The 12933-nt window shown below is 41.7% G+C and overlaps 1 protein-coding gene across 5 annotated transcripts in view; it reads left to right on the plus strand.

Annotated features, from left to right (window-relative positions):
- The first annotated feature begins 2678 nt into the window (after positions 1 to 2678).
- The window catches only part of LOC309700732 (protein FAM184A-like), an 80716-nt gene continuing 70461 nt past the window's right edge, over positions 2679 to 12933 (plus strand). For 2 of the 5 annotated variants that reach the window (XM_082524503.1, XM_082524505.1), the window contains exon 1: positions 2680 to 3096. In XM_082524503.1, coding sequence (XP_082380629.1) covers positions 2932 to 3096 — 165 coding nt within the window. In that variant the 5' untranslated portion in view covers positions 2680 to 2931. Of the gene's footprint in view, positions 3107 to 12933 lie in introns of all 5 variants that reach the window. The other 3 variants (XM_082524502.1, XM_082524506.1, XM_082524504.1) reach the window with 3 other exon arrangements.

Here is a 12933-nt window from a genome sequence, read left to right on the forward strand (position 1 = left end):
CAACCCACCGCTGAGATCTGAACAGTATCCAGGATAATGAGGATGTGTTAGGTGGAAAGACTGAATGGTGATGCTTCTATGACAGGGGTGGGCAATTCCAGGCCTCGAGGGCCGGTGTCCTGCAGGTTTTAGATCTCACCTTGGGTCAACACACCTGAATCACATGATTAGTTCGTTACCAGGCCTCTGGAGAACTTCAGGACATGTTGAGGAGCTAATTTAGCCATTTAAATCAGCTGTGTTGGTTCGAGGACACATCTAAAACCTGCAGGGACACCGGCCCTCGAGGCCTGGAGTTGCCCACCCCTGCTCTATGAGATATTAACCTTTTGATCAATACAAGTGAACAAAGACAAAATGAAGGTTCACTGGTAAACATCCCAGCATCCGATAGATGGATGGATATGGATAGATAGAGTGTGCAAATCAGAAGTAGAGTGTGGTTTGTGCTTCCTCTCCCTGCACAGTGGGAAGTCATTATACATTTTAGCTGTAGTGGGTTGGAAAGAATTTCTATATCAGAGCAAGTTTACAGCAGAAGTGAAGGAGCCTCCTACTGAAAAGACTGCAGCTATTTGACTAGTAGGTCATGCAGGGGATTTGATGTGTTGTCTATTACGCTGTAGCATCCTTCCATGAGTAAGTAAGCCTAAAGGCTCTGGGGCAGTCACCAGAGCAGAGCCAGACTTCCTAATCAGCATGCAGAGCATCCTAGTGTCACTGGATATGATGCTGCTACTTCAACACATGGCTGCAAAGAAAAATGCACCAGCAACAACACGCTTGATAAAAAATGTGCAACAATTTGCTCACACGTACTCGTTCCTCCATAAAGATGACATCTGATGACCTCCCCTCGTCCCTTAATGATGAGTTTTGACACAACAGTATTTATCAATACAGACATGGTTTTTCCAAGGGTAGCTGCACAATCAGAGACAACTCTGTCTTCTGATGCACACTCAGACATTTTATTCTATGAGCAGGCCTGAAACAGGCGTACTGGGGTTAGTCCTAGTAGGCACAGTGCTGTATATGATTTTAAGATCTTTTTTCTATAGATTTTTGCAATAATATATTATCATGATTGTCTGATGCTGCGACAGCCCTACTAGTACTTATAGCTTGAACAATAAAAGTTGCCATGCCGATATCAGCGCTTGTCTAGGATTGGTCAAAAATCAAACTAAAGCAAATGAAGATGCAAGTGAAATGTAAGAAAATGACTGCAAGGCTACAAGGAAATGCATCACTGAATGCATTTCCTTGTAGGCTTGTGGTTTCAGATTTAATCCGTCTATTTGATCTAATTCGCTTTTTATTTGTTTTCTTTACTTGAAAGCTAGCATTTATTAGGAGGTGTCTGCTTTGACATAATCAGTCCTTTCACATCTAAAGCTCCCATCATTTGGTGTAATCATTTTATTTATAATACACATCCACTTTCTCTGTGTGGACTGCATCTAATATTCAAACAGAGAATAAGAATGACCCAAGAAACTATGAAAAGCATGTTTGATCAAAGCTCTTCACATATGCTTTCCTGAAAGCCAGCTCCAGATCATCAGTGCTGCACTTACACTACATGAATTGTTCTGGAATAAGATTTCATGTCTGTGGAAAAAGTTCCCAGTAATCAACATGAAAACTGAAATACCCAAACAAACCATGAAACGAGATCAGTTGCCACATATAGTTCAATCTGACCTCAACCAGTAAAACCGCAGCACACCAGAAAACTCCTCAACAGCAACGATGGTAACAGAATTATACTCTCCAGGAGAAATAAGTTGTTAAAACCTTGATTTTTTAAATGATATGAGTTCATACATGCAGTTTATATGCCCTGGTGCACAGTGTTAAAGTTAATTTAGATGCTGCTTCAAATAAGTGCCCCAAGAAGTTACCATTTCAGCTGACAGTGCTGAAACTTGCTTTTGGAAAGAGTCGGCATGATAATTATAAATGTAAAAAGTAAAATATAATGAATAATAAACGTTTTAACATTTTGGATTGACACTGATGGCATTTACACCTCTTGCCTAACCACCCCTTCTTTCCTGTGTACCTGATTAATTGATGATTGATTAAAGGCACAGGGAAGAAGTGTGAAAGTAATTCTTGACAATAAACACGACCATTGACACAACCACCATCCTGCTTCTTTTTTCACCCGCCTTTATCCAATTAAGCTGCGCTGGAGCCTTTCCCAGCTGTCATAGGACAGGAGACACTGGGTGTAATTTTTCACGATGTCTGAACATTGGCCGAACTGATCCTTTAATAATAATATCAACAATAACAGCAACAGCGTCGCAGTTCACACGAGCCGCCGACAGATGTCAGTGCAGGATTAGTGACAGCCTGCGCTTCTCGAGAGTGACGTAATCCAGTGAAGCCTAAATGAAATCCAAAGGCATCTCCCTCCCCCCTTGGGCTTAAAGTTGTAAAAGCAAGAGAGTAAATTTTTTATGCTTCAGCCTATATATACCTAACAGGAAAAACAGCTGTTTCAGAACAACAGTAATAAAATTTATAAAATACTAAAAATAGACGTTAAAACCCGGAATGAGGAGGAAGAACTGTATTACAGCTTGGACTGATGGAAAGATAGAAGAGAAAAGTCACACAAGCCCCTCACAGCTGCATTAAAGGGTAAACCAATCGGACCTGAGCGCGTGCTACTGGGGTGAGCATCTGGCGCGCGTCTCCGTCACTCTCCTCATCTCGAGCGCTCGCGCCCGCGGTGCTGGAGGATGCGTTGCCGCGGAACGGTCTCGCGCTCCGCCGCTCCAGCTCTCCGTCCTCCGTCACAGAAACCGACAGAATAACCGCACAAGCCGCAACCACGGGACGATGTAAGGCGCAGCGGAGGCCACTTCCATTTTATCTGACTTCGCGGCGTCGCGTGTGGGTTTGTTCCCGGTGAAAATGGCGACGGGGGCAGGCTGGCAGCCTCCGTACAACACCTCGACTAGCAGCACCAAATATCCCCCCTGCACAACCTCCAGCATGCTCTACGACGGGAGCCTAACGCTGGAATACACTCAAGACCTGCATTTGAAGATGAGCAAGAAGATAGCACAGCTGACCAAGGTGCGTGGACGTGAGTGAGTGAAGCTCCGTGGAGTGGTTCAGTCATTTAGAGCATGTAAATGAAGTATAACTGTGTAATAACTGTGCTGGTGCTGCATGCCATTTGTAAACATTGCGCTCATTTTTCCTGTATTTTTCATTGACTTTGGTGTGTTGGCATTTTGAAGCAGGTGCTCTGCACGCCTGCAGGGTTCAGAGGTCACCATTAAATACCCAGGCTGGGTAGTTGATAATCAGTGGCTGTGATTGCTGTGCAGTACTTACACACTTCCCCGTGCATGCCGGTAGTATACCTTACTCTGTGGCCAGGCTGTTTTTCCTATGGGTGTTGATAGCTAAGAGCTTTCCAAATGCCCAGAGGAATGTGTTAATGTGCATCCAGCCTCTCCCCACCACAGTTTAACTGTTTTCTGCCACCACTGGGCTGCCTCTGGTACCCAAGGACTGAGAGAAGTTATGTAATCTCGGAAGGATGCAGAGGTTTTTGCTTTCTTTGTAGTCCACCTGACACCAGGGTAGGATTCAGGGATACTATGCCCTGCAGTTGTAGGAGATTTAAAGTTGCAGCTACATTTTTAGAGCATTTAGGTTTTTGTCAGAGTGGAGCTGAGGATGTAATGTAAACAAAGCTGTTTATGCAGATCAAGGAGAGACAAAAGCAGGAGTAGATGACAGAAGATTTTACATAATACTCGCGGGGAATTAGACACTCTGTAGGGTTGGATAAGCTGTGCAGATATCCACAGTATATTGGGCAGATTGGAAATGTGGACATCCAGGATTAAAATTCAGTGTTTCAGTGGTTGATTAAAATGTATTTGGCGAGAGAGCAGCGGCAGCATTAAGGTCCACATTTTGTCAGCAATCCAACTGCGTGTTTGAGCCCGGGGACTTTTTCTCTGTTTATTCTTCACCATGTTTCCCCCTCATGTTTGGTGTTTGTTTATGCGGTTTCAGGTTGTTTCCTGCTCCTCACCCCACTTTAAAAAAAACAAACAGCCACAAGCCACAATCATTGATCCAAATGAAAATGAAAATGAAAGATTCACCTCGCCGGCTGAATTACGAAGAAGATTTAGGACCTGCAATCAATCCCAAACTGGCTGAGGGATGTTTTACTTCACAACTCTAACTTGCAGATTGGATCTTTAAATACTTTGCCTAGTTTTTTGGAAAACAGCAGCTTGGCAAAATCTGTCATCTGCATGCCTCTCAGGCTTTTAAAGTATTTTGTGTAATCGATGTAAAATGTTTGCAGCCAAGCCAGCGGTGGTTTAACTTTTTCAGCAACTTCCAAATGAGCCTATTTTTGAAAAAAAAAAAAAGATTGTGTTGATGGAGTTCCTTAGATCTAATAGCTACACAAATTGGGAAGCAATGCTGCATAATTAGATTGGAGTATGTGTAAAGCGGCATGTTGTGTGAGCAGGATCTGAAGCCGGAACAGTTTGTTGTATTAATAGATTTAACCAGCATAGCTGGTTAAACACTTTCAAGAAGATATGGTGAAAGAGATACTCGGCATTTTCTCCAGCGCAGCATCTGCCATGTAGAAAAACAAGCAAACATAAAAATAATAGTGAGCCGCAGCTTCAGTGCCAGTCAGATTTGTCCTAAGGAGATCTCAGAAATCCCTCTGTGTTTAACTTGGATTTTAACACAGATTTAGAGCTTGTTTTGTTGCATCGTCCGTCCTCCCTTAAAGCAAATAGCACCTTCCTCTGCTGTGAATCCATGTGTCTTTCGTTTTTAAAAATTGAAAGCGTCATGGCAGATTTATGCGTCTCTATTTTGTTTGTGTGAGTGCGTAAGTGTGTGTTTATCTGCAGGCTACCGGTATCTGTGGCACATGTGTTACTCTTCTTTGGAAACATTTTAATTTCAGATGAGTGAGTCAGACATTCCCAGCGTTTCTATTCATGTGTTGTTCGTCCACGTAGTAAATCCGAGCTCTCAGCAGTGCTGTTGTGTGTATTTCGGTCATTCTGCCTCTGCCCACAGGACTGCCACGTCTTTGCAATTGTGCTTCTTTGTTAAATTCACAGGTGCTGCATTGCCTTACCTTTTCATGAGGGTCATGCAGCAGCAGCGTTAGACGAGGAAAGTGGGCCATTTTCAGGCTGCAGCATATTTCTCAAAAAGATCGAACACCCGGTACCATCAGCAAAGAGATCAATGAAATGAAATTAAAATGATACCAAATTACCAAAAATTCATCATCAATCATCCACTGTATAATCCAGGATGAGGTTGTGTTACAGTAGATATGCTGCTGTGCTCTGATTCAGTGCAGTGCTCTGACATGCTTGATTTTTGCCCTAACATTACATCATCTTCACTGAAGAGACGATACAGTGACACGCAGAGCACTAAACTTACTTTCAAGAGCTTACAGCAACAGCTTTGAATAGCTGTATTAAACCAGTCTAATCCTATTGTGAACCTCAAGGTGGAACTGTTTTTATCAGCGAGAATGAGAAATGTCACTTTTACCTGACATTTAAGATGTTAAATCCAGCCTCATAATCAGAGTTGTTGATGCAGTGAACACAAAATTTGCTTTGACCCTAAAAGTCTAAAGGTGATTTAAAAAATCATCACCAAATTAGTGGAAAGTATTGATCATCTTGATGTGAGCAGCATCGCTAACAGCTCACGTTTCAGTGCAAAATCATTTCAGCTGTGTCCTCAGTGCTTAAACATCTGGCCGTGCATATAACCTATTATAAAAGGATTTTTCTGGGAGTACAGCGTTGATTAAATTGAAGGCTGCACTACAATGTCATATGTTACATTAGTTTTATTCTTTAACACTCCAATCTGTTTTAAACATAAGAATTTATTGTAAAGACTCTGTTTGAAACACCTGCTCTACATTCATTTGCTTTCTACTGCTTATCTGGAACCTGGTGGAGAAGGAGATGCCAACATCTCTCTCTCACCAGCTGCCGCCTCCAGCTCTTCTGGGGGAATACTCCCAAGTCATCCAAGAAACATAATCTCCAGCAAGTCCTGGGTCTGCCCGAGGGTTTCCTCCTGATATTTCCAAAACACCTCTCCTGTCCCCGCTTGTCTATTTCTTCCCTATCCATCCGAAACTAATGCTTCATCCCAAAATACAGACACATTTTCAGTTACACTGTAGCCTAGAGAGACTGACAAAACCCACAAATGAGGGATATCGTGATGGTTGGGCCTTAAGAGTCATAAAATGTGGTCAACAGACACACCTGATCTCTTCTGTTTGTATTAATATATGAATTACATATATGCCTTTTGAAGTGTGAAAAAACCTTTACATATTAGGAACCAAAGGTACACAGAGGCAACAGAATTGAAAGTTTGTCCAGTGGAAAAAACATTAAACCTAACTTTACGTTCTGGCAGTCCAATTTACAACAGCTATTGGATTTCAGCTGTTGCAAAGGTAATTTATGCTTCAAAATAAATTATTTGTTGTGTTTAAAATGCCATAGAGCAGCGGTCTCCAAGCTTTTTTGCGCCACGGACCGGTTTATGCCCGACAATATTTTCAGGGACCGGCCTTTAACGTGTCGCGGATAAATACAACGGAATAAAACTAGCAGAAGAGAAGATTTATTCATAACAAACTTGAAAAGACCCAGGAAAACCGAGTTAACGATAAAAACGATAACAAAATAACGCTGAAAACCGATAAAACCTCTGAAAACCATACATTTCACACTTGAACCTCAACTCTCGCGGCCCGGTACCAAACGACTCACGGACCGATACCGGTCCGAGGCCCGGGGGTTGGGGACCGCTGCCATAGAGGAATCGGTAAATGACCGAAGGCTGGCTGATAAGACTGCTGGTTGATGTTTATGCCTGGCAGACACTAATGATTCATAACTCTGAAGCTTAGACATTAGTTTGATTGAGTGACCACTTATTAGAAATCCATAATTGCCCGTCTGGGTTTGGCTAATATGCTTTGCAATAACTCTTGCAAACGTAAGTCCGTATTGAAAGATTTATCTAGCCTGAGTTTACAAAAACTAGCTGACAGCAGTGAAAGTGTCAGAATTGAGGACTAATTAGCTAATTAGAGTTTGAATTGATCTGCACATTTGGCTGAAACTCTCAAAACTCTTATCGTCCACCAGGACACTAGCAAACCATCCAGGGTTAGGATTAGGTTTGGGTTTTGTTTTAGCCACATGCTAAATAGGTACGTGTTCAGAAACGTCACGTAATTGCTTTTTAGTCTCATTAAGTCCTCCCAGAATACTCCACCCGACTGTATCCTCAGTTGACGTCAATGATGTCCCACTTGCACTATACATCACATTATTAGAGCGCTGCTTTGCCATAATCCCTCTGAGGCAGTCCAAAAGTCTTTTTCCATGGCCTCACCGAACTCCTCCCACAGCTGACTGGGACCACAGTAGCGGTGATTAGGATGCTCTACAGGTCTGTCATGGAGAAGCGAGAGCTGAATATGAAGCACAGTAGGGCTGGGCGATATGGCCTAAAATCCATATCGCAGTATAATTGGAAGCATGTGCGGTAACGATATATATCGCGATATATTCTTTTCTTTTGTATAACGTATTTCCCACACTATAAGGCACACTTAAAATCCTTTAATTTTCTCAAAAATCAAGAGTGTGCCTTATGTATGAATTCTGGTTATGACCTCGAATCGATTTTGGCGTGCAGAAATCTGTTAAAAAATGTTTTAGTACAACTTTGGTAAGCCGCACTGCTTGATGGATTGTCAGAGCAACTACTGCCGTGGTGAGGAGCTTCGCGGAGTAATCTGGGTCCAAAACTCCGTCACTTCAGGTCCCAAAGTCAAACAAAGACTGAGAGTTAAAAACGGTCTAAATTCTTTCGTCTTTAATAAAATCATCAGCATTGCTGCTTTACCAGGTGTAACAATTAAGTTTAACATCCATGCATCCATGAAAACAGAATTTATTAAATTTAATTTAACAGTTAGAAGTCGCTAGTTTCAACCTAAACATTTCATAGCATGTTCTGACTGAGAGATTTTTGAAACTAATTAAAACGTACAGCTCTGCTACCACTTCCAACATAAATGAAGACAGAAAACTAAACAGCAGTGGCGTTTGAGGGGTTACTGAAGTTGGACTAGCTGGTATATAATGTTGTGCTACGTGATTGCTAGCGACACAGCTATGTTAGCATAACATTAGCACAGTGAAGCTGGAGGATGAAAGCTACATTTTTTCCCACTCGATAAAAGTTAACGTGAGGGATTCTGGTGGTCAGGGACAAATGCAATTGCATAGCAGGATGCTATACACGGGGCAAACTTCAGTCAGGAGAACAACTAAGATTATTCATCCACAATACAAGATTAGTTGTTAATATACTGCAACAACATGGGAATCGAACAGCTGCGAGAGAATTCAACATTAATAAATCAATGTTACGGAAGTGGAGGAAGCGCAGTTTTTGGCTTTCCCCATATTTCAAAAGTGCTTCATCTCTTTGCTATATAATTATTATGCTATATAATAATATAATGGTTTTAGCCGCTGCGATGCTTTCAACCAAAACAGGCGCAGCTTGATGACATCATCAACATTCACTATCACGATAGAGCGGTATAGTCAAAATCTCTATCGTTTCTATCGTATATCGTTTATATCGCCCACCCCTAAAGCATAGCTGTCCATTTTTCAGTTGGTCTTCGATTGATCTACGACCCCACCTCCAAAGCTATTCATGTGTTGTTATTCCATGTATTAAATCCCATTTCAGGCACTATCTAAAGCTCTGGTCATAATCTAATCTAAGAATTAGATTATGGATACAAGCGGCTGGAATGAGCTTTCTCAGCTCCACTCTCTCTGAGGATGGCTGGCTTCTCCCTTAGTGAGAGGATGAAGAGTACAGTCATTTGAGGGAGACTCAGAGTAGTGCCGCTGCTCTTCCACATTCAGAGGAGCTAGTTTGGGTGGTTTGGGCATCCGCCTCCTGGGTGAGGTATTCCAAGTAAGAGGAGGCACCGTGGTCGACCCAGGACACACTGGAGAGATTACAGTCCTTGGCTGGCCCAGGAAGCCTTGATGTTCCCCCAGATAAGCTGGAGGAGGAGGCTAAAGAGGGAGGGATCTCTGCTTAGCCTGCTGCCCCCTGCAACCCCGCCCTGGATAAGAAAGAGAAAATGGATGGATGGATGGAGTGCATTCAAAATGTAAAAGATACCTGGATCAGTCCACAGACAGCAGGATCAGTCGAGGCTTACTTATAGGTTGTAACATGCTGTTATGGCTGTCACAGAAACATTTTTCTGTCAAAGACACAGTGTGCCTTTGTTCTTGCTTTCTGTTTCTGAGGTTGTGATGTAGCCTAGTGATGCTCAGGGAGGAAAAGTGTGCGTGAGCTGAGTGTCCTTGGAGCGCCTGAGCTTCGAAATGAAAACTGAAGGAACAGATGCGAAGTGTCTTTAAACCAGGAAAAAGTAAATGCGCAGTGCTCGTCGGCTAATTGGTAACAGAGCCTGTGTTGCCACTTCATGGCGCGTCTGGTGAAGGAAAACATTGGACTAAAAGCTCAAATGTCGAGGTATCCCATTAAGACTACAGCGCATCTGAGAGCCAGGCTTTCATTAATCCTTTAATTAGTGCATATGATGGTAATCCTCTGAAAATGACAAGAGCAGAGCAACAGAGTTTTGTCAGAGCCAAATGCTGCAGTTGTTCCTCTCCAGGCTTTAGTGACCTTTCTACCGCGGTTTGATCAATAGTGATCGACTTCAGCCTCAGAGAGATCCCTCCTGGGTGCCCCCACTGTCATTTTTAGCATCATCCCTTATCCATCCTGCACACAGAAGCTCTACATTTGAGGCCTCGGTGATAGAGGACTCCGACTGTAAATCCTGTGCATTACTGTTCGGAGGAGAATTTGCTGTTAAACAGTCTGTAATGATAGATGTGGTTCAGTTTGATTGATTTAACGCGTGCTGCGTGGATTTCAGCTGATCGACTTTAATGATACTCTTCTATGATGCTTTAATAGGTGTAAATTTTATACCACTCCGAGAGGAGTAAAAGGACGCAGCAGGAAACTTTTTTAATCTATTCACACCTAACTCAAAATTATTTTAAGATAATACTCTGAAATTTTGGCTTGCAGAGGGCAAAAAGTGGTGTTAACAAGCTTCTGTAGTTCCCTTTTCCTGTCCAGCTAGTCGATCAGCTTGAGCCTGGATGATTGAAAGTGAGACTTTGGTCAACAACGTCTAGAACAGGGCTGCCCAATCCCAGTCCTCGAGAGCTACTATCCTGCAGCTTTTAGATGCATCCCTACTCCAACACAGCTGAATCAAATGTACCTCTTCAGCATGCCATCATGTTTGGCAAAGGCCTGATAACAAGCCATTCATTTGATTCGGGTGTGTGGGAACAAGGATGCATCTAAAAGCTGCAGGACGGTAGCTCTCGAGGACCGGGATTGGGCACCCCTGGTCTAGAAGAAGTAAAGATCATAGAAGGCTTCTGTAGGTGAACCCCCTTGAAGATTAATTAATGGTTTGCTTCCAAGGCTCTACTTTTGGAAGCACTACCAAGGTGTTGCTCTCCATCACACTCCCAGGTTTCCTCGGGTTCACAGACAACCTGCGGTGGAGGCTGCAGAGCCATTAACAGGGGTTAGGTGTTGCCTTTGAAAGATGAGCTTTTTCACTGTGTTATGAATAATTATGTTAAAATATCAAGGCTAAACTAGAACTAGCATGGTAGGTCATGTTCTTCTCTGCATCTCATGTGCTTTTTGCAGTTTAGTCCACCTGTTGGGTTAATGGGAGATAAATACACTGTGTATCTATCTAGCTGTTCTTGAAGCACACTGTAGTTTTTTATTCCTAATGCCAGTAGAGTGAGATGAGCAACAGTAAAAGTGGTACAAAAAGGTGTTTCATGATGTTTTTGTGTTTTTTTTTCCAGCACTGAATAACTGTGTGTAGCTGCAGGCTGTTGTATTGCCTTTAGGCTTGTTTTGATTGGAGCTTCGGGACAGAAAATGTTCCTGTGAGACCTCCAGCAGAGAAGAAAAGAAGAAACTATTGGCTGTCGTTCTCTTCCTTTTGTTGTCAAACTTGTCATATTCAGCAGTGGACGTGTGCATGCTCTGCTTCACTTTCATGCATTTCTCTTTGGGAACCTGTTAGGTAAAAATAACACGGAACAAGTGCCGGTGCATGAACTCCACAACCCCTCCTAATGGCTACATTAAACATATACAGATAAATAGATAGTTGTTATGTATTCAGCTGTGTGTGTTGCTTAAAATCACACAGTCATGCTACATTTATCATGGCTGGAAGTTCCTCATTTTCTGCTGCTGCAAACATTAATCAGCTTGTTATGGCGTGTCAGGTTGCATCTGTGTGGTAGACAGATGCCAGTGAAGTCTGTTTATTCTGTAGTGCTCTGAGAGTGACACATATCACACCGTGTTTGCTTTTTTCACCCTAAAATCTGAGCCAAGCAAGTTTTACAGTCTGCTTCTATGCAACCACGCACAACATGTTTATCACCTTTGTAAATCTGAACTGCTGCAGATTTGTTTAATGTGGAAAAATTCAGAACAGCTACAGTAAAAATCTTAGGTCTTTTTAAAGAGTAAGAGCAGGCAGTCAAATAGTTTCACGTCATATCAACTATTAGAGCCTTACTGATATATCGGCAGCATTAATATATCAGTATCAACACATATATTGTAAAAAGCAAATAATAGAAGGAAGAACCACCATGTAATCATGTTATGTGTTGATGTTGATGATATAGTTTGTCCACCAGAGGACACTTAGATTACACTTAAAATGACACGAGTAATCCACGACTTGTTGTAACACAACAGTTACATTTTTTTTAACCCGCATTGTCGTATTATATTTAGAGATGGACCGATCCGATATTACGTATCGGTATCGGTCCGATACTGACCTAAATTACTGGATCGGATATCGGAGAAAAATAAAAAATGTAATCCGATCCATTAAATATCACGAAAGCACCTCACAAAACTTGCAACACCCCGTAACTCACCTCAGAACTTTAGCACGTCGAATGTTTGTAAAGCATTCCTGCGTTAAGCTTAACAAGCCACTGCCTCTTCTTGCTGCTACTTCAATCATGAAACTGCTTAACGATCAGCTGATCGGCGGATCTAGCAAAGTTTAGCCAGGGGGGCCGATAGGGCATTAACAGGGAAAAGGGGGCACAAAGACATACTTTTCTTTCTTATTCTCATTTAAAATGTCTAGCTTTTAATAAATAATTATCTGACACCCAAAGTTTTAATTTGATGCAAAATGAATAGAAGTCCATTACTGTATATAGTAACTATTAAGTCTAATATATATACCCTAGTAAGCTATAGTACTTTTTCCTTTGGGAAGGTACCATCTGTGCAGTCTGCAATTTTGTTGAAGAAAGATGTTGAATCTATTTAATATTTCTTGAGAAATAATTGATTTCTGTGCATTTTTTTTCACACTGCATCAAATTAAGGTTGATTACGTCGATTAAGCATCATGAGGTGGAGCGTGAGGGGTGGTTCCCTATTTTTTATTTTTTTATTTTTGTTGTTGCTGGGAGTTGGAACCCTATTAGTTAGGTTGCTTAATATTTATGCTAAGTACTCTTTAAAATACCAGAATAGGGAGGATGGTGTAGGTTTAAGTTTATTAGATTGATCAGTATTGCTGAACTATGAAATTTTTTTTTTTGCATACAGGTATAACAGAATAGCTTTAGTGTAGTTGTTGTTTTAAACTTGAGTATGAACTTATACAAAATGCAGCAAGATATTAAAAAACAGTTTTGTTGATTAAAAAAC

This window comes from Aulonocara stuartgranti (assembly GCF_965226115.1).
Source record: "Aulonocara stuartgranti genome assembly, chromosome: 23".
Classification (NCBI taxonomy): Eukaryota; Metazoa; Chordata; class Actinopteri; order Cichliformes; family Cichlidae; genus Aulonocara; species Aulonocara stuartgranti.